This window comes from Cyprinodon tularosa, unplaced genomic scaffold (assembly GCF_016077235.1).
Source record: "Cyprinodon tularosa strain WSP-4 unplaced genomic scaffold, ASM1607723v1 ctg33, whole genome shotgun sequence".
NCBI classification, from domain to species: Eukaryota; Metazoa; Chordata; class Actinopteri; order Cyprinodontiformes; family Cyprinodontidae; genus Cyprinodon; species Cyprinodon tularosa.
The window spans coordinates 1,150,030-1,171,274 of record NW_024039041.1 but is presented as its reverse complement, the minus strand read 5'-3'; the positions used below and the strand labels follow the sequence as shown (position 1 = coordinate 1,171,274).

Below are 21,245 nucleotides of genomic sequence, written 5' to 3'. Positions count from 1 at the left end.
CAAAAAGAGCCCAACAGATTTTACTTTTACAAGTGTAGCACTATGGCATTTGCCATATAGCTCCACTTTGTTCATGCATATAAATTGCTTTATTATAATTATGCAGGGAGTTTTACAGTTTATATGGACACTGCAATGTAAATAGAGCAGAAAAACAGAAGAAGAAAAAGGGGAAAAAAAGAGAAAAGATGAAAGAAAGAGGAGATAGGAAGGAGACAATGACAAAACATTTTCAGTCTGCTTCTTCACCTGTAACAAGATGAAAAAAGAACAGCACAACCGAAAGACATGGTACGAGACATACAATAAAGCAACACCTTGAAACTATCGCTAAAGTAATATTATTAAGTCTGACATGTACTCTGTGTTACCTGAAGATATGAATGTGGGGTTTCTGTATGGAAGTGAATCTCTGAGTACCTGGAGCCAAGCACCTGTAATTGTTTGTGAGGGTGCACTTGTGCATGTAAAGTTTATCCATAGAAAAAATGCTCAATAGTGGAAAAGAGTATGATTAAATGTAATTACTACAGGATGTTTAGTGTTTGTGATTGTGGGGCTGGGGTTGTTGTGACATGGATTCACAACTATACAGTTACCTAAAAAAAGTTCTATCATGTAGTTAATTTGGCCATTAGTATCTTGTAGCTTCAGTGATAACAAGAAATCCTGCTCTTGGAGCAAGCTGCAAAATAAACCTTCTAACAATTGAAATTTCTTTCGAGCAAGGAACTCAAAAGTCAATAACAAACACGTCAGAAGTACTGGAATGGTTCAAATAATGAAGAGCTGTCTTTATAAACCAAGATAGGAAAACCCACCCAGAGACGATACTAAGAAAATAGGATGCTCTATATTTGACTGAAATGGTCAACAGAATTTACTCTGAAAAATCAGTGACTTCTAGTTTGAACTATATTGTTGTTTGCAAATATTTTACTTTAAAATTGCATTTTAACGACAAACTTTTAAGTACTACAAATGACCAGGTCAGTTCCTTTTATGTAAAAAAAAAATATATATATATATATATAGTTTTTGCAAAGTGCTTCCCCAACACCCTTTTTAAAATATTTAAAGGAAAAATATGTATTTTTTTAAATTTCTTGGATCTTAGAAGGATATCATTAAATCCCACACTTTGCAAATGGTTATTTGAAACCCCCTCTTGCAGCCTTCTGTAAAATTTATCTGACCCCAACAGCAAATTCACGTTGACAACTGCACAGTTTAACCACAGAGATTTGGTTGTCGTAGGCATCATATAGTTCGCTTACACTTAGGACATTCTTATGAATCAGCTTAATTTTTGTCCTGACTCTATAAATAAGAAATAAACAAACAAAAAATCAGTTCTTAATAAAGAAACACAGATATACTGATATCTAACCTTTTTCTTTTATCCATCAAAAATATGTTGTTGGTTGCATGAACTAATAGTTTTTTTTTTTTTTTTAGCTAGAAATATACCAAAATATATTAATAAGAAGGAATGTTCTAAAGAGAAAGCTTGTTTCCCCATAGCTGAAATAACTTCATCTGTCAGTCTCTGTTATCACTCAAAGGAACGTTTTCTGAGTCTATCAGGGAAGGTTTCTCTTAGTTATGACAAGTTTAGAGTTATTTATTCACAGCCAAAATGTTTTTTTTATGCCAGATATAAGACCATCCTCTGTTCTACTGTCCACAAATTAAACTATCATGTCTTCATTATGTCTAGTAAACTTAAGGTTGGCTTTCTTCATTTTCTCCTGAAAGAACCAAGGTTTCTTCCTTGTACACCTTCAGTTTACAGTTAAACTAATGCAGTCTCTTACAGATTTTGGAGTAAGTCTCTTCAAATCATCAGCAGCAACAGCCTACTTTAGGCTTTTCAAATATATTTTGGGGTTTATTTAGAGTCTTCTTTCAGTTTTTTTCATCTGCTCTCAGGGTAAAATTGCTAACACATCTACATATGGGGAAGTTGACCTTTTTTGAAACCCCTCCACCTGTACTAGTTCCTGTAGGGTGGAATGACTTATTTCTAAAAAGCTCCTAGCATACACAGAAGTGGCTCCAATCATCTTTCTAAAGGACTTTTTTTTTCTGTAATGATCTGTTACACCTGTGTGTGATCTTAGCCATTTCCCAGCCATTACCATGCATTGTCCTAATTCCTGAATACCAATAGCTTTTTTCTTAAATTGCATGTACTTTGGGAAGAGGTTTTCATGCATCTGATGCACGCCCTGCAGATTCCGAAACAGCTTCCTCCCCACAAACACCGAACTCTAAATCATGTCACAGACTCTGCATCAAACTGACAACACCAAACCAAAACAATGCATAATTGCAATATATATTTTTAATGCTATGAACTACCATATAGATGCATTTTTTTGTATCATGTTTTTTCTCAATAAAAATTGACATGCCTGTGACATGCCTGTGTGGTCAAAACAATTATGAAATACATATATGGGCCCCATGAAAACATTTCAATTTACTTCCAAATCTGGAAATGTGAACAAGAAAACTGTTAAAAAAAAAGCTATTAATTATGATAAAAAGCAATAAAAGAGCAGAAAATAATTTCAAATGGGTTTAGAAAAGACATAACCACACAACAAAGACAACATGTAGGGAAAACCTTTGCTAATATACTTTGTTTTTACTTTAAAAAAAATTTCACATTCATTAAAATCTCAAGTAAATATTTCATAGAATGTTGCTCAGAGTTATACCAGATTAACGACACATCTGAACACACTGAGACAAATAAAATCTAAATTTCCCAACAAAAATTAATAATTGTGTTTCCTCAGTCATCAGGATATGTAATATTTTGGAAAACATTTGCTTTTAAATGAGAAACTTCCAGGTTAAATTTACTGCAGGTAGTGCACAAATTAAAAAAGTCTACAGGACCAGATATATTCATTAGTATCTGACATTTTTAATGTCATTACAAATAGCCTTGCTTATATAAAAAGCTGCTGCATAAAGTTAAGCCATAAAACCACAATTTAATAAAATTCAGCAAATTTATACAGAGCCAACACACGTCAACTCAAGGCAGCTTACAGAGGCAATTTAATCAGATCTTACAGTCAGATTGGTTCAAAATGTTCTATAGAAACCCTGCGGACTACATGGTCACTGACTTTGCAGAATGCACTCCTCCTGAATGAGCATGTAGAAACATTAGACATTTGCTTGTATTATCTTTGACTTTGCAGCAATCCCTTACACTGAGCATCCATCCAGCAACAAAGAAGAGGAGACACTACCTTTTAACAGGAAAAAAACCTCCAGCAGAACTAGGGTCGGTGTTAGCAGCCCTCTATAAAAGTTAACTGAGGGTTTGACTAGACAGAAGTAGAGCATAGAAGCACTGATTCATTAATACATACAATACATACATTATACATTAATACATACAAGACACGTATTAATGTATTAATGATACATATAAGACACTTCACCTGCATTGTCTACTGATGGTGATCAGTGAGCCTGGTGGCACCAGTGTACGACAGCCTCGCTTCTGTCAGTGAGCCCCAGGGCAGCTGTGGCTACAATGTAGCTTGCTAACATCAGTGTGTGACTGTGTGCTTGAATGGATGAATGACTGAAAAGTCTCCTAACTTGAAAAAAAGAGCTATACAAGTACAGGCCATGGAGTCATTTATACTGAAAAATAGCTCCAACTGTCTGATATATAGTGGAATTTATTGACAGCATGGGATGTTCCCTCCCAGGATTGTGTCACAATTAAATAGAGTGCCGACCCAGATGAAGTTACTATGAGGAGGCAAAGCAGTGAGAACAACGTTAGAAGTTGAACTAAAAAAATGAATCAACAAGTAGGCGGCTGGCTAGCTCAAGTGTTAAGTCACTCGTCCTCCAAACAGGACGGGCGTATCCCAGCTCGGGGGAATGAGCAGCAAGTGTGGGTCCTTAGGCAAGACCCTTCATGCTAATGCCTGCTTTGGGGAATGACGGCCTAGTGGTTAGGGCTTTGCGCTTGGAATCCAAAGGTTCTGAGTTCTAGCCCCACTCCCACAGACTGCCTCAGCAAGATCCTTAACCCCACACTGCTCCCCGGGCGTTGCAGAATGGCAGCCCACTGCTCCCCAAGGGGATGGGTTAAATGCAGAGAGTTCATTTCGCTGCTCTGTACTTGTGACAGTGTAATGACAAAAAATACAGTATGGCAAAATTGGAAAACAGAAATAGTGTAGTAAAGTGAGGAAAAGCGGCCTGTATGTCCTCCAGCAGCCTAAGCCTATAGCAGCATAACTATAGAGATAGCTCAGGATAACCTAAGCCACTCTGACTATAAGCTCTATCAAAAGGAAAGTTTTAAGCCCAGTCTTAAGAGTAGACATGGACTAAAACTGGCAGTTGGTTTGACAGGAGAGGAGTCTGATAACCAAAAATTCCTACTTTAAGAAATTCTATTTCCCACTACTAAACTTGCATTGTGAAAGTAAGATGCCCTGTTAAGGAAACAGAGATATCTGATCAGATAATCAGATATCTGATTTAAGATGGAGCCTGGTTATTTAATTCAATTCAATTCAATTCAGTTTATTTATATAGCGCCAAATTCACAACACATGTCATCTCAAGGCACTTTACAGTTCAGGGATTCATATGTGAGAAGGAGGATTTTTAATTCTATTCTGGATTTAACAAGAAGCCAATGAAGAAAAGCTAGGTCAGGAGTGATATGATCTTTCATTTTAGCATTCATCAGAACTCTGGTTGCAGCATTTTGGATCAGCTGAAAGCTTAGTCTGACCTTAAAGTAAAAAATTATTTGCAATAAAAAAGAAACAATAAAAAACAAGAAACTTGTTGCAAGCATTCTAACCTCCCTGTAATCACATCTTATCAGAAATTAGGATGGACAAAAAACAAGCCTTGAAAAATTACTTCATTTCATTTGAAAGTTTGTTTTTTGCTATTCTCCTTCAATAGTATTTGGAAGGAATGTGAAATGTAACAACCATAGACTGTTCATATATATGGAAATCTGTTCTTGTTTATCTTCCGCTTCTGAAAACCCCAGCGAGATGGTTATCACAGCGCTCCTGGTCTCTGAGCAGGTGAGCAAGTTTATTGGTTCAGGCAGAAAGAGACCAAAGACCTTTGCAGTGGTTTCTGGCAAAGCCACAAAAAAAAATCCCCTTGAACTAAAAAGCTTAAAAAAAGGGCAACAAAATATATTGTATGGCCAGAACCCTCACCCCCAAAAGAAAAAAAAAAAAAAAAAAAAAAAAAAAAATAGAATCGTAGAGTATGTAATAAATCAACCAGTCTTGTTTCTCTCTGAAACCAAAGGAGACTTTGAGGCACATCTCTCTATAACCGAGAATGACCACAAATGGAAGAGGAAAAGTCTCCTGGAACTTTAAAGCATGACAGCCTCTAGTAAATATCTTGCTGTGCAGTTCAAGTCAGAGAGATTCATAAAAGTTAACAAGTGAATGTGGATTTATTGTCATCCATTAAAACCAAAAACAGTCTCACTATTAAAAAACATTGATTAACCTTGGATTATAAACGTTTTAGAAACTTGGTATTAAGCTTAAGAACAACCCAGACTAATGGACGAGGACAGATTGTGTACCAGTAGCTTCCTTACCTCCACTATATGGATAACTTTAGATTGGGATACCTCTAAGGACCACATCCTTAGATTTATAGAGTCTATGAGGTGAGTTCATGAGCTGTCAGAATAATGTGTACCACCTGTATGACTGCAGCATAGGTAAACAATAAGTAAAACACAGATGTATCACATTAGGAAAAGCAAAACTTTCAGCTGCTCTCATTCACCATTGCTGTTCCTCATTCCGTTGGTCATGAAATATTCCACTGACAGATGCTGAGGGAAATATGAGAGGGTCTGGCCACCATATAAAATTGTTGTAATGTTAGACAGTATCAGGCTACAAATTTGGAAGCACCACATACGTCCCGCGGACACGACGTGAGTTATTTGAATAATGTGCTCTACCGGACAGCTGGTGGAGGTTTTGTTTTGTTGCATAACATTGGCACTCTTTGACAGCATGCTTGACTGCCTTATGCTTGTTTTTCCTCATATTACTTCTTAGTTTCACAAAACTCTCAGACGTGGAAGTGAAAACAGTATTATGAATCAAAGCTGAATACAACTGAAAACAGAAATTTAGGTCCCTTAAATGCACCACACAAAAATAAATTTACTAACATTTTATCAGACAATTATGGAAAAAAATTCTGCTTCTTTTGAAAAATTTGGAGCTGAAGAACTCACAGAGTTGTGAAAGGGAGATCCAGATTCAGGCAAAATACAGTGCTGTAACTGCATTATGAAATGGTAACTCCTGCAAAGAAATAACCTCCCAGATCATGAAAAAAACTCTTGGTCTGTAAATAGATGTGCATCTATATAAGCAGTGCTAGAAAACAGTGAATTCCTTACCACACAGTTAAAGTAGGTGAACCTTTTCACATAGACATAGAAAGCTGTTTACATTTTCCAAAGCTTCTTCTGCTTCAACCTAAACTTGGATAAGAAGCGCATAAAGGCAGGGGCTCATAATTATTTAAAAGTTAAGCATTCATATATATTCCATATATGAAAAAGCCATTCTAGCAACACTATTAAAGATTAAATCTGACAAGTCTACACTGTAAAATTACATAGTAATTTTACAATTGTTAATTTTCACGATGTTCTGTAAGGTTTTGCTAATTTGCTGAAAAGAACAAACATTTTAGCTGATCATTAAATGTTTTTGGTAACAGTTGTCTGGTTGTGAGCAAAATTATAGAGGAAATTTTATTTGTATGCTGACTTTTCACCAGAAACACATTTATAAACTTAAATAATTTCTACATTATATTAAATGATAAATAATTTCGAAAACATTAACATTTTCTTTAAAAAAAATCCAGCCAAGTTCCATCACATGAGCTGTTATTGTTTTCCTGTTTTGCTTTTCAGAAGTGTTACTGCGTCACTGATAAGGAGAACTAACAAAGCTGTCACACAGGAACAGAAGTTAACAATTTGCATATTTATCATCAGTAAAAACTGAACATTAAAATTCTGGACCAAACCGAGGGATATACAGAAATGAACCTGAGGTCAATCCTTGTCTTTTCTGTATTTAATTTAAAAGGTTCTCTTTAGTCAAAGCTCTACTTTAAAAAGTTGTCCTCAAGTCAAAAACTGTATCCAAATCCCATAAAGGATGGACTACTGGTCTCAACAGCAAATGTAGATGAGGATTATTTCATTGTCCTTCATGTTCTTTGCTCTTCACCCTAAAATGCATTTATTTCAAACATGTGATTCATGAATATAATCTAATATCTGGTTGAAAGTGTTCTGATATATTAAGCTATTAAGCTCCATGTCTTGTTTACTAAATTTTTCTTCATCTTTGAAAAAGATGTTCAAATACAGTGCCTTGGGAAAGTATTTGCCGCCCTTGACCTTTTTGACATTTTGCCACATTTCAAGCTTCGAACATAAAGATGTAAAATTGTAATTCTTTGCAAAGAATTAGCAAGTGGGACACAATCATGAAGTGGAATGGAATTTATTGGATATTTTAGTCTTTTTTAATAAATAAAAAACTGAAAAATTGGGTGTGCAAAATTATTCAACCCACTTCACTTAATACATTGTAGCACCTCCTTTTACTGCAATTACAGCTGCAAGTCACTTGGGGTATGTCTCAATCAGTTTTGCACTTCGAGAGACTGAAATTTTTTTCTAATTCTTCCAACAAAAAAGCTTAAGCTCAGTGAGGTAAGATGTAGAGCATTTGTCAACAGCAGTTTTCAGTTCATTCCAATGGATCTTAACTTGGCCTTTCTAACACATGGATATCCTTATTTGTAAACCATTCCATTGTAGATTTTGATTTATGTTTTGGATCATTGTCTTGTTGGGAGATAAATCTCCGTCCCGGTCTCAGGTTTTTTGCAAACTCCAACAGGTTTTATTCCAGAATGGTCCTGTATTTGGCTCAATCCATCTTCCCATCAATGTCTAACATTTTTCCCTTTCCCTGCTGAAGAAAAGCAGACCCAAACCATGATGCTGCCACTAACCATGTTTGACAGTGAGGACGGTGTGTTCAGGGTGATGAGCTGTGTTGCTTTAATGCCACACATTGAAGGTATAGTGGAGGATTTTTGATAAGGTCCTATCCAATTTAAGAAAAAAAAAAGCACATGCACAACCCTGTACACACCAATTAAACGCGTGTGAGAGCATGCAAGAGCCCATTTCTCTTTGTGTACGCTCTGTTTAAAAGTTACTGTTTGCATCGCTCATAGAAGCTTACTTTCCAAAAGAAGATTTACAATTTTTCCACTATGTCAAACTCACCACCGTATTATGCCGAGAAACACCTGCCTGCAGAGAATTACCTCCCCTCTAGCATACTGATGCGAAAATTGAACAAATATGAACCTTTTTCTTGTGAAAAATGTTTGGAGCACTATAGGTTCTCCACACTATAAGTTATATGGCACAATAACTAAGGCACTAAGGGTGTTTGATCTTCCTTCTACATAAATGACCAGGTCATTATGATCTAGATAGATAGATAGATAGATAGATAGATAGATAGATAGATAGATAGATAGATAGATAGATAGATAGATAGATAGATAGATAGATAGATAGATAGATAGATAGATAGATAGATAGATAGATGGATAGACAGACATGTGTTTAACGTGTGTTCAGGAAAAGAGACATTGACATCTAGTGGCTAGAAGTTGTTACTACATAAATATTTCCTAACGCCCTAAGCCACAATGTACAATATCAACATTTGTAGATTTGAATCAGTTCGTCTAAATTAAGTGATTAAAACACGAGTATGAGGTTAATTGGGGAGACAGTTTCCTGGACTGAACAGAGTTTTGACACATTCTTATTGAAAACCTTTGAGTTGAATTAGATCAGATGCTGCCATTTTGCTTTTCTCATCTAACTATGAACAGACCTTAACATGTGGACAGTTTTTACAGAATCAGAAAATTCTCTGCTGTGGCTACAGGTGTGCGTTAACAACTTGAACCAAACTGCTTAAAAAACAGACAACAAATTTCATGTAAATGCAAAAACAGAGGGATATATACTTCTGACAATGTAGTGTTGAACTATAGTGCAGTATACAGACTAATACTGTTAGTTTGGATGATTTAATGAAAGTCCAACGGGAACAGGGTCAAAAATCCAAAATCCAAAACTTCTGAAAACCAACCAAAAACCAATAAACATCAGGGATAAAACTTGAGGGAAGCAAGAGACTAGAAAGCAACAAAACAAAATCTGTAACACAAGAAACCAGCACTGAGTGAAGGCTCTGCTGCTCTTTTGAGCCCAGCACAGAAAGATTATTTTGAACTGTGTAGGCTACTCGGGTTCTCCACAAAGATCCTCTCTGGAGGAGATCTATAACTCACACTATCCCACACACAGGAACCCTGGCAGTAACTTAATACAAATAAAATTATGACATTTAAAATTTTCTAACAATAACCATTAGACAGACTCTGTTTTATTAAAGCAGATTCCATCTCCTTTCTTTTTCCCAGAGTTCTGCACTGCAGTCTGCTGGATAACATCTGGAAACCAAGCATCGGAGCTACCTCTGAAAATAAAGGAATTGATAAAATCATCATCAATGAGCCTCTGTTAGGATTAGGATTAGGATAGGTGTTTAAACCATCTTTAACAGGTAACAAGCGTGCAAAAGCATTTCTTTCACATTATGATATAACAACCCATATCTATACTTTCGTGTTGTTTATACCAAACTTTGAACCCACCATGTTTTTCAGGTTTTAGATGGACTAATCTTGATAGAGGGTGTAAAATGCAGTTTTAGTTTCCTGCTCTTGAGACAGGAGTGGCACCTGCAGGGTATTGTGTAAAGATTTATACCAGTGGCATAAATAAGGAATGGCCTCCTATTTCACTGGAACCCTTCTTTACAAACATTTTCTCTGTGACCATAAAAATCCTGTTTGACATGAAATGTCTCCCCATTTCTTAGGAAAAAGTTTAAACTTCTGTGAAAGAACGAGGGAAGCAATAACGGAAAAAAACTGCCTGTATAATGAAAAAGTGACGGTTGATGGTTAAATGACATCATGAAAATATATACATTGGTTCCTTGCTGTGTGGGAAACATTAGGGACAGACAAAAAAATATCACTTGATTAGTATTAACATTGTTCCACTGTCTTAAATTTCAATGTGCTTTGAAAGTAACTTTTATATTAACTAGGTGAAATTATATTCTAAGGAGTTACTGAGGTCAGTAACACAGTCCAAGTTCAGAAACCAGCAGAGTCCAGAAAAACAGTCCAAAAAAAAAAACCTGACAGAGCAGGCAAGTGCAAAGCAAAAACTTGAATATGCATAAACAAAGAACAGGTCAGAATCAGAATCACATAAAAAGTCACTTGAACGCTAGAGTTACTCTCACAAACAGCTCGAATAATCTGGCACTGATGGTAGGCAGGCAAACGACATAAATAGCTGAGGGAACCAGGTGGAAACGATCGGCGTTAATCAGACGCCAGGCCAATTTGACAGGTGAGCAAATGAAACTGCCAACCATCAGCGCCAAGACCGTGACATATTGTTACCTACACCTATAGCTAAAACTCACACATGATCTGGATCATTGCCAGATTTAAGTGAATGATTAGGTTCAAATCTAGAGAAAAATAAGCAAAAAATAATCCATAATAATCCTTCAGTAATTCTTGTGGACTGTTTTGAGTCCGATGCTGAAGCTGTCAATAGTCACTGCTTCCACCTTCTGGTTTATGGGGGGGACTACTTGTTCCACCAAATAATGTTATAATCCTAAAAAAAATTCCCAATCTGCATTATGATGTGGATCATCACAAAAATTAAATGGATTGTTCCTTAGACTGAGGAGTACCTGTTGTAAAAAATACATTAAAATCCATTCATAAGTTTCCAGTTATCCTGTACACAAGCAAAAAATACAAACACACACAAACTCAACTTAAAACATAACATCCTTGGTGGAGGTAATAAAGCATGTTTTATAAGGTAAACACATAGAGTGAAACCCTATGAGTGCAGCAGAAATAGAAATTAGTTCAGCAAAAATAGAAACAAAACTGTTTTATTTATTAAAGGAATAGAAACAGCTCTTGAAATAGAAACATCATTGCTCTGTCACAGTAGCTCACCAGAAAGTGCCAACAAAAACTAAACAATGTCATCAATTGGCAGAAGAGGTTCTAAATAAACTAAGCAGTCTTATGAAAGGTGAAGGCTAGTAAGTTATTATTTGGATAAATTATGAATTTAAGTTGAACATTTCTTAGCAAGTTACCCCCATTATGTTTCACCGCCAGTTTACAGCTCCTCCTACAATAATCTGTAGGTTCTACTGAGAGAATCATGCTGTTTCAAAGCATTTTTTATTCTTCTTTTTATTATATACACAGCAAAATAACAAGGTCTGGACTTTGGTGTCCTCAATGGCAGCAGTGGCCATGTGTACACGCCAAACGGCCCTTCCACAATGCCTGCTACTTTTCTCATATGTTACTGTTTTGTACAATGACATGAACCAGGCATAGTGTCATAGTGTCTCAGTGTCTGAGAGCTTCTCAGCACTACAGGACATCCCTGCTTAAATCCACTCTATCATTCACCTGCATTTGGACGCCCAGTTCCTCAAGCCCAGGTAAAGCTTTCACAATAGTTGGGTATGCTATTCAACCATACTATAAACTGTGCTATGTACTGGGTATTAAAATTATATGTTATTCTGTTTGAACAGTTTGATAACAACCTGCTCTAAAGCTATATTCTTCTGTAACTAATCAAGTACTCATGGTCCAAGACAATCTGCTCTTCTACATTGAAGACTTCCCCCTTTTCCCAAACCTGCACTAATGTTTTATCTAACAGAGTAATGAACTAATACCATCCCCATCCATTACAGCCCTTTTCTCCAGATTTTTAATGCATGTTTATAGAAGCACCCTCACATCTTGTTACTAATTAGTAATTTATTAAATGGACGTCTGCTTTCTTATAACTAATGTGAGTTACCAGCTGTTGATGTCCTTTATATCACTAACTTGTATAACTTATTTTCCTCTCGATTGCTTTTTACTGGCTCTGCAGTTGTAAAAAAAACATCTGATAATGTAAGAAATTCTTGAGAAATTCTTTCAATATGCATTTATGCACATAACAGCTGTGTTTCCACACAAAGCTCCACCCATTGTCACCTCCCAGTCCCCTTCCAGAGCACCTAGAGTATAAATATGCTGGAAAACCAACTCAAGTTCAGTTTTGGTGAAAAGCTGCAAACAGAAGCAGAACAATGTCGCCTGGAGGATGGTCAGAAATCATGCCCGTCGATGAAGAGGTTTCCATGCTTTGTAAATGGGTGAGATTTTGTTTTTCTCTACAACTGTTGCCCTCTAAACTTTCTGCTCTAACACCTCTTTTTATTTTATTCTCACACAGATGCAGGGCATTGCAGGGGCAAAAACAAAAAAGAGTTATGGGGAGTTTGTTGCAGTTGAATACCGGTATCAGATTGTGGCAGGGAAAAAAATACTCGCCAAGGTAATAAACAATGCTTTTTCATACCATACCCCTCAAAAGATTTCAGTAGCAACAATAGATGTTTCTGGGCAAATATAATCTGAAAATTATAACTTTCATTGCTTGACAGTTAATCAATACAAGTATTTTATGTATCATTAATTATTGAACAGGAAATTTCATTAAAAAAACAAAACAGTATAATTCATTAGAGTTTTCTAAAGGTACTGCCATCTATGGCCAAAACACACTACAGCAGTATGCTTTTAGTCATTCTCGTACTGAAAAATCGTTTTGTTTTTTCTCACAGTATGTTAAAATTAATTTTTTATTTTTTTATTTAAGTTTTTAGGCTCTAATTGCCTTTATTTTTGTAAGGTGTAGTTGGTAGATAGAAAATGGGAGTAGAGAAAGGGGCAAGACACGTGGCAAAGGTCACCAGGCCAGGACTTGAACCTTTGGTCATGTACCTAACCCCTGCACCACCGGCGCACCCCGCCTGACCTGCAGTTTCCAGCTGTGTTGGTGTTGATTGTAAATACTGCATCATCAAGCGTTCTGTCTTGTTGTGTAAGTGGCCTACACAATGCTGTGACATATATATTTTTGAAAAATGTGTCACCATTTAAACTTGTGTTGTTTTTGAAAATACCTTATTTTATCTGACATTCGCTAGCCATCAGTCAATGCATTTGATGCACCCTCTTCTTCCTGTAGCAGATGAATTAGGAAGTCTAAAGCTGTCTTGTCAAAGTATCAGGTCAGGATAATCTTTGTAACCAACAACAAAAAAAACAACAAAAAAAACAATGCAATGGTCATTTCCACTTTAGAAGTGATAATAATCATCTTTGCCATACCACATGAAGGCAGCCTGATTATGCACAAAATCCATCTTCAATATAATGCTTTAATTGTTTGCAAGCTCTGGATCCGTTTGATGTCTTATCAGCCAAACAGCATGGGACCCTTTAGGAAAATATGCTACAGGCTTATAGATGCATTGGCACTGAACTGCTAAATGTTTAATTGTAAAGGATCAAATAAAAAGGCTATTTTAAAGATATCATTCAGTAAAAACTTACAAAATATTCCTTTAAGGGGCACCTTAATCCACTGAATTGAATGTAAAATAGGCTATGCCAGGACCAAAATGCAAACAGATGACTAAAACGGATAAACACTGGTTTTTATGAATAAATGCAAAGCTCCTAATTTTAACTTATAAAAACAAGATTATAAAGAAGTGAAAAAAATGCATTTCTAGTCCTTTCAAAGGATCATTTGTATTCTCTTCTCTCTACAGGTAAGGGTTGGAGAAAACGAGTACGTTCATCTGATGATCTTCAACAGTCCTCTGCTCGGGGACACAATTACGATCCAGTTTTTGGGAGTGGAGGGTGACCACAAATTGGAAGATCCTCTTGTACCCTTTATTTAACCCCTCTGTCTAAAGTGAAAGCCTTGTTCAGCCTCTTCCAACTGGCTGCTTTAAAGCAAAATGTGTTTGTGTTCTTCTTATGAGCAAGCTTATCACAAAAATATTCAGCTACAAGGGTTAAGTCAAATCTCTGTAAGACTTGAGAATTATCAATAAAAATGAATCAATAATTTCTTTTGTCTTATTTTGGAGAAAAAAAGTGTCTTCCACCTATAAAATATAACAGAGGAGGGATTATTATTGAGAACCAATCAGCCCACTTGATTGCTAACAGGGAAGAATAAGGGGTGAAAGCAGCACTTGAAGGTAGCACATCTTTGTGGATCAGACAGGAGCTGTCAGATATACTATGCACCTTAAGTCATTTCCACGTTACCCCGGAGCATTAAAACAAAACATGTTTTAAACAAAAATAAATAAAACAAAAAAGGAATACTCATGTAAGAGACACATATAGTCCCATATATCTGAATAAGTCCAATTTATTGAGTTTTCAAAGTGATGTTGAATGGATTTTGCTTTAAATCTATTAGATAATGAAGTACAAAAAAGATTCTAGTACGAGCAATCATAAAACATTAGCAACAGTCATCTGCTTATACCATGTAAGGTCTATTAATAGTCTGGGAGATATTTAAGTGTGTCATGGTCGTGGTTCTGCTGTTCTTTTCTTTGCTCCTTGTTTTCTAGATTTATTAGCCTAATTCCAGTTTTGTTGTATTTCTAGATTTATATTAGTTCTCAAGTTTTTCTGTTGTCCTCTTTTGCCCTCTTGTGTGTGTATGTTCCTTTCCCCTTGGCTCCCTCGTTGTCTCCTCTCACACCTGTTCCTTGTCTGCTCGTTAACCCTCCTTTTGTCTCTGTCTCCTATATATGCTCTCCCTCTGCTCTCACTCTTTGTTGGTTCCTTGTCTTAGCTGTCTTCCCATGCTGTGGTCTATGTTCCTCGTCTCTCCCTGGCTCCTCGTGTTTGGTTTTCCCCAGATGTCTCCTCTGTTCTGGTTTGCCTTTTATTATTAGTTGCATTTTGGATCCTTGCCTTTGTTTACTTTTTTGCCCCATTAAAACTCCCAAGAGATCTCCTCAGCCTCTGCCTCTGAATTTGGGTCCTCCAAACCACAACTAAAACCTGACAATAGGAACCAACCACAATGGACCCAGCAGAGCCCAGTCTGGACACCCTGAGGGATTTTTTCCTGAAGCTGGGAAAGGCTCTGGACACTATTGCCAGTCTCAGCCCGCCTGAGGAGAGGGTGAGTGCAGCTGGCCAACTAAGGCAAATTCTCCTCACAAACTGCAAACTCATTTCTCCCCCAGTGCTGTCTGAACTGTTTGAAGAGTTGGAGTGGAACCACCCAGCAGCCAGCGCCCAACTCTTCAACAGACCTCCACCACCCAAACCATCACTTCACCTCCTTCCAACTCTGCTCTCAATCGCCTCCAGTCCGGTTCCTCCACCTTCACCAGCTGTTGGTCCCCCCATGCCGTCTGCCTCCTCCAGGCGTAAGCGCCGCCGGGGGAAGAAATCCATTCCCCCTCCGGCGGGTCAGCCTGACGCCACCACTCCCTCTCCGGCGGGTCAGCCTGACGCCACCACTCCCTCTCCGGCGGGTCAGCCTGACGCCTCCACTCCCTCTCCGGCGGGTCAGCCTGACGCCTCCACTCCCTCTCCGGCGGGTCAGCCTGACGCCTCCACTCCCTCTCCGGCGGGTCAGCCTGACGCCTCCACTCCCTCTCCGGCGGGTCAGCAGTTAGCTCCCCGAGTTAGAGGTTTAAAGTCAGTCACCATGATTACACCCACTGCAGTCAGAGCACCACATATTGAGGAGTCAGAGTTATGGGACTACTTTTATGGGCAAAGGGAGGATCTATTCCCTTTCCTTCCACCTCCATCAGTTCCCTGTCAGCCAGCACATCCCAAGCCCTTCAGCGGGCCAGTGTCCTTAGCTCCAGAGCCCTTTAGCAGGCCGGTTTACCTAGCTCCAGAGCCCTTTAACGGGCCGGTTTACCTAGCTCCAGAGCCCATTGACGGGCTAGTTTCCCTAGCTCCAGAGCCCATTGACGGGCCAGTTTCCCTAGCTCCAGAGCCCATTGACGGGCCAGTTTCCCTAGCTCCAGAGCCCATTGACGGGCCAGTTTCCCTAGCTCCAGAGCCCATTGACGGGCCAGTTTCCCTAGCTCCAGAGCCCATTGACAGGCCAGTTTCCCTAGCTCCAGAGCCCATTGACGGGCCAGTTTCCCTAGCTCCAGAGCCCATTGACGGGCCAGTTTCCCTAGCTCCAGAGCCCATTGACGGGCCAGTTTCCCTAGCTCCAGAGCCCATTGATGGGCCAGTTTCCCTAGCTCCAGTGCCCAGTTGAGGGCCAGATTCCCTAGCTCCAGTGCCCATTAGTGGGGGGGTTTCTCCAGTACCAGAGACTCCTGAGCCCGTTATCAGGCCGTTTAGACTAGCGCCAGAGACTCCTGAGCCCATTAGTGGGCCGTTTAGCCTAGCACCAGAGACTCCTGAGCACATTGGAGGGCCGTTTAGCCTAGCGCCTGAGACCCCTGAGCCCGTTCTGAGTCATCCTGATTTCCCTGAGCAGACTACTAAAATGCTCTCTGAAATAAAGCTAAGCAGGCGCTCCAAGCCTCCACGGCCCCTCAGCGGGCGCTCCAAGCCTCCACGGCCCCTCAGCGGGCGCTCCAAGCCTCCACGGCCCCTCAGCGGGCGCTCCAAGCCTCCACTGCCCCTCAGCGGGCACTCCAGGCCCCCTCTGAGGCTGTTCCAGTGCCGCAGTCGGCGGCCCCCTCTGAGGCTGTTCCAGTGCCGCAGTCGGCGGCCCCCTCTGAGGCTGTTCCTGTGCCGCAGTCGGCGGCCCCCTCTGAGGCTGTTCCTGTGCCGCAGTCGGCGGCCCCCTCTGAGGCTGTTCCTGTGCCGCAGTCGGCGGCCCCCTCTGAGGCTGTTCCCATTGGAGGGCCGTTTAGCCTAGCGCCTGAGACCCCTGAGCCCGTTCTGAGTCATCCTGATTTCCCTGAGCAGACTACTAAAATGCTCTCTGAAATAAAGCTAAGCAGGCGCTCCAAGCCTCCACGGCCCCTCAGCGGGCGCTCCAAGCCTCCACGGCCCCTCAGCGGGCGCTCCAAGCCTCCACGGCCCCTCAGCGGGCGCTCCAAGCCTCCACGGCCCCTCAGCGGGCGCTCCAAGCCTCCACGGCCCCTCAGCGGGCGCTCCAAGCCTCCACGGCCCCTCAGCGGGCGCTCCAAGCCTCCACGGCCCCTCAGCGGGCGCTCCAAGCCTCCACTGCCCCTCAGCGGGCACTCCAGGCCCCCTCTGAGGCTGTTCCAGTGCCGCAGTCGGCGGCCCCCTCTGAGGCTGTTCCAGTGCCGCAGTCGGCGGCCCCCTCTGAGGCTGTTCCTGTGCCGCAGTCGGCGGCCCCCTCTGAGGCTGTTCCTGTGCCGCAGTCGGCGGCCCCCTCTGAGGCTGTTCCTGTGCCGCAGTCGGCGTCCCCCAAGGTTCCTGCGGCTGCGTCAGAGACGGCGTCGCCGCCGGCGACCTCCAGAGACCCTCCTTCGTCAGAGACGGCGTCGCCGCCGGCGTCCTAAAGAGACCCTCCTTCGTCAGAGACGGCGTCCCCGCTGGCCGCCTCCTGGGGCCCTCTGTTGCCGCTGGCCGCCTCCTGGGGCCCTCCTCCTTCAGAGACGGCGTCGCCGCCGGCGTCCTAAAGAGACCCTCCTTCAGAGACGGCGTCACCGCCGGCCTCCTCCAGAGGCCCTCTGTCGCCGTCCTCCTCCAGAGAGCCTCCTTCATTAGAGACGGCGTCGCCGTCGCCGTCCTCCTCCAGAGAGCCTCCTTCATCAGAGACGCCGTCGCCGTCCTCCTCCAGAGAGCCTCCTTCATCAGAGACGCCGTCGCCGTCCTCCTCCAGAGAGCCTCCTTCATCAGATACGCCGTCGCCGTCCTCCTGAGCTTCTGCCTCCCCTCCGGCCTCACGGCCGCCCTCCAGAGACTCTTCCTGGCTTCCGGCCTCACGGCCGCCCTCCAGAGACTCTTCCTGGCCTCCGGCCACACGGCCGCCCTCCAGAGACTTTGTTTGCCCTCGCCCACCTTGGGTGGGTTGTTTTGTTTGGACTCTGCGTTTGGTTTTGTATTTCGTGGCCTCCTTCCTGGTTCCCCCTCCGCCCACCCAGGGGGGATTATTTTTTGTTTCTGGACATTTTGGGCGTCTGGGATCCGCCCTTAAGTGGGGGGCACTGTCATGGTCGTGGTTCTGCTGTTCTTTTCTTTGCTCCTTGTTTTCTAGATTTATTAGCCTAATTCCAGTTTTGTTGTATTTCTAGATTTATATTAGTTCTCAAGTTTTTCTGTTGTCCTCTTTTGCCCTCTTGTGTGTGTGTATGTTCCTTTCCCCTTGGCTCCCTCGTTGTCTCCTCTCACACCTGTTCCTTGTCTGCTCGTTAGCCCTCCTTTTGTCTCTGTCTCCTATATATGCTCTCCCTCTGCTCTCACTCTTTGTTGGTTCCTTGTCTTAGCTGTCTTCCCATGCTGTGGTCTATGTTCCTCGTCTCTTCCTGGCTCCTCGTGTTTGGTTTTCCCCAGATGTCTCCTCTGTTCTGGTTTGCCTTTTTATTATTAGTTGCATTTTGGATCCCTGCCTTTGTTTACTTTTTTGCCCCATTAAAACTCCCAAGAGATCTCCTCAGCCTCTGCCTCTGCATTTGGGTCCTCCAAACCACAACTAAAACCTGACAAAGTGAAACATGTCCAACTAGGACGATAATGATTTTAGGATGTTTTTATAAAAATGATTCAATGAAATTTGAATTCCTGAAGATGCACAACATAAAGGGAAGATTTAAATGTAACAGAAACATGTTTTTTATTATCTATATTAATAGTACTCTTGCAATCTGAAAGTTAGGTTTTAGATTTCAGTTTCCATCTGTCTGATATCCATGTGCTACTCCATGTGACACAGAAGGAAGCACTTTAGCAGATGCAAGAAGGTTAATGTGGCTGTAGTGTAAAGCAGGGGTTCCCAAAATGGGGGTTAGTGTTTTCACAATCAATGTGATATTATACCTGAGGTATATGGAGGGCAAAAAATATCTACACAAAACATAAATATCAAATCCCTCTGAAATGATTAGATGTAACATATATTTATTTATCTAATAGATGACATTATTGTTTGTTCTGTTTGCTAAAATCCAAATTTGGCCGTGGCAGATGGCCACTCAAGCTAAGCCTCTTTCTGTTGGAGGTTCCTTCCTGTTTAAGGAGAGTTTTCTTCTTAACTTTAACTATATGCATGACTGGTATAAATAATTGCTACAAAGTCAATAACACAATAAAAGTGACAGTCCACTGCTGCTTCATACTCTTCCAGGAAGAATAAATTCTGCAGGTCGATGACTTAATGCAAACATCTGGGTTTAATGAGAATCATTTTAATTAGTCAAGCTGCACGATTTGACTGGATTTGATTTTGTAAAGTGCCTTGAGATGACACGTGTCATGAATTTGCATTATCTTGATAAAAGGACCTGAAATTTATTAAAAGTTTAGAATTAAATTAAAAATGACTCCCCCCAGCATCACCTGCATTCAATGAACTCATTATTCACCTCTGCTCCAGCCAATCACTGTCTAGCTCCTGATTCATGTTCAGCCAACCATCCTGTAAGGCCCTGCTTAAAGCTCTCAGTTCACAGGCTCTCCTGGTCTTTATATGGGCATCAAAGCACCTCCACCCCATCTCCTAAATCATGTTCTCAAATCTCTTCTGGCTTCCTTTTCCTCTATCTTCCACTCCACCTTCAGTGTCTAGACCTCACAATAGCTCATTAACATTAGCAGCTTCTATGTTTTCTGCTAGCGTCCGAGCGCCAAAGAACTCTCATCGATAAATGTAACTGCCAATTTTATTTTGTATTTTAGTCTCTCTAGGTTGAATTAATGTTATATTGTATGCCATTTGTCAAATGTCACATGAAAAACATTTGCCTCCATGCTCTTCATACCCCTGGAAAACTTTATGGTCACCTAAAACAATAATCAACTCAAAAAATTAAGCCTAGGCGCAAGTTCAACTGAATAAACTGATTACTTGCCTTCATCCAACACCAGCTAATCTGCTTTGAATCACACCTCCATGAACCCAATCAGGATCCAAAGTTCATCTTAAAAGGTCTCCAATTGACAAGTCCGTCTGCTACACAAAGCGCAGACAATGGTTGCACTATGTCTGACTTCAATTGAGATGACCCTGTTTTAACCCACCTCCACCCCATCCTCCACCATCGTAGCTAAAGCTTCATCAGAGTGTCATTTATCCCAGACTTTTACTGCGTTCCCTGTATCATTTCAACCAGTCCAGCAGAAGACCGCCATGTTGAGCCTGGTTTGCCAGAGGTTACTTCCCAATGGGGAGTTTTTCCTTTCCACTGTCGCTTCATGCTTGCTCATCATGGACAGGTTCTCACAACTTGTGTTATCCAAGCTGCACTTTGATTTTCCAGGTCCCTGAGTGAAGCACTAGTATCAGCTGACACAGTCCACTGGATCTCTCCATACAAATCAAGTAATCCGCACACACTGGCCACCGTTCATCCTTCCTGTCCGCTGAACTGCAGCTAGTTTTCTTCACATCCCTGGAAGATGTCTAGTGCTACTACCACAGATGATCTCGGTCTCGAAATGGAATTAAGCGATTCAGATTAGCTAGCCGATGAATAGAAGGGGTAGAGCGTAGCCGCCTTTGGCCCAGGCTGCCTGTTATAACTCCAGTCCGCATGCGAGGATGACGTCATACACGCGCCGCTTTGTTTTTAAAATATATAAATATAAAAAATATAACTGCAGATGTCTAGGGGACAGTGATTCGCCTACGTTATGAATGCTGGCGTACCATAAAGAGCAAATTATGAACAGTTCAGTTTGTGCTTCAAGTATTTTGCCCATAGGAAGACGTTACTTGGATATAACCTAACGCAATATCTTTAGAACAGCTCCAAATGACACAAAACTCATATGGGTGAGTAGAACATGATGTAATAACGCAAAATCAGGGGTGAAATGTAAAAAAAAACAACGAAATTCCCCTTTAATGTGAGCAAACTGAAATTGGTCAGATAGATATGATTTAAACCAGTCTAGTGCTGTTCCTTTAATTCCTACAACCTACCTTAATTCCTACCTCAGAT

General features: G+C 40.8%; 1 protein-coding gene across 3 annotated transcripts in view; it reads left to right on the top strand.

Moving 5' to 3' along the window:
- The first annotated feature begins 10,594 nt into the window (after nucleotides 1–10,594).
- Nucleotides 10,595–21,245, top strand: part of LOC119788953 (leukocyte cysteine proteinase inhibitor 1-like) — a 29,771-nt gene continuing 19,120 nt past the window's right edge. Inside the window, exons 1-4 of one of the 3 annotated variants that reach the window (XR_005281524.1) lie at nucleotides 11,730–11,744; nucleotides 12,282–12,458; nucleotides 12,539–12,640; nucleotides 13,926–14,232. Coding sequence is in view for 2 of the 3 variants with exons in the window: in XM_038293656.1 (XP_038149584.1) it covers nucleotides 12,393–12,458; nucleotides 12,539–12,640; nucleotides 13,926–14,060 (303 nt within the window). In the remaining variant the exon portion in view is untranslated. Of the gene's footprint in view, nucleotides 12,459–12,538; nucleotides 12,641–13,925; nucleotides 14,233–21,245 lie in introns of those variants that run through there. The other 2 variants (XM_038293656.1, XM_038293654.1) reach the window with 2 other exon arrangements.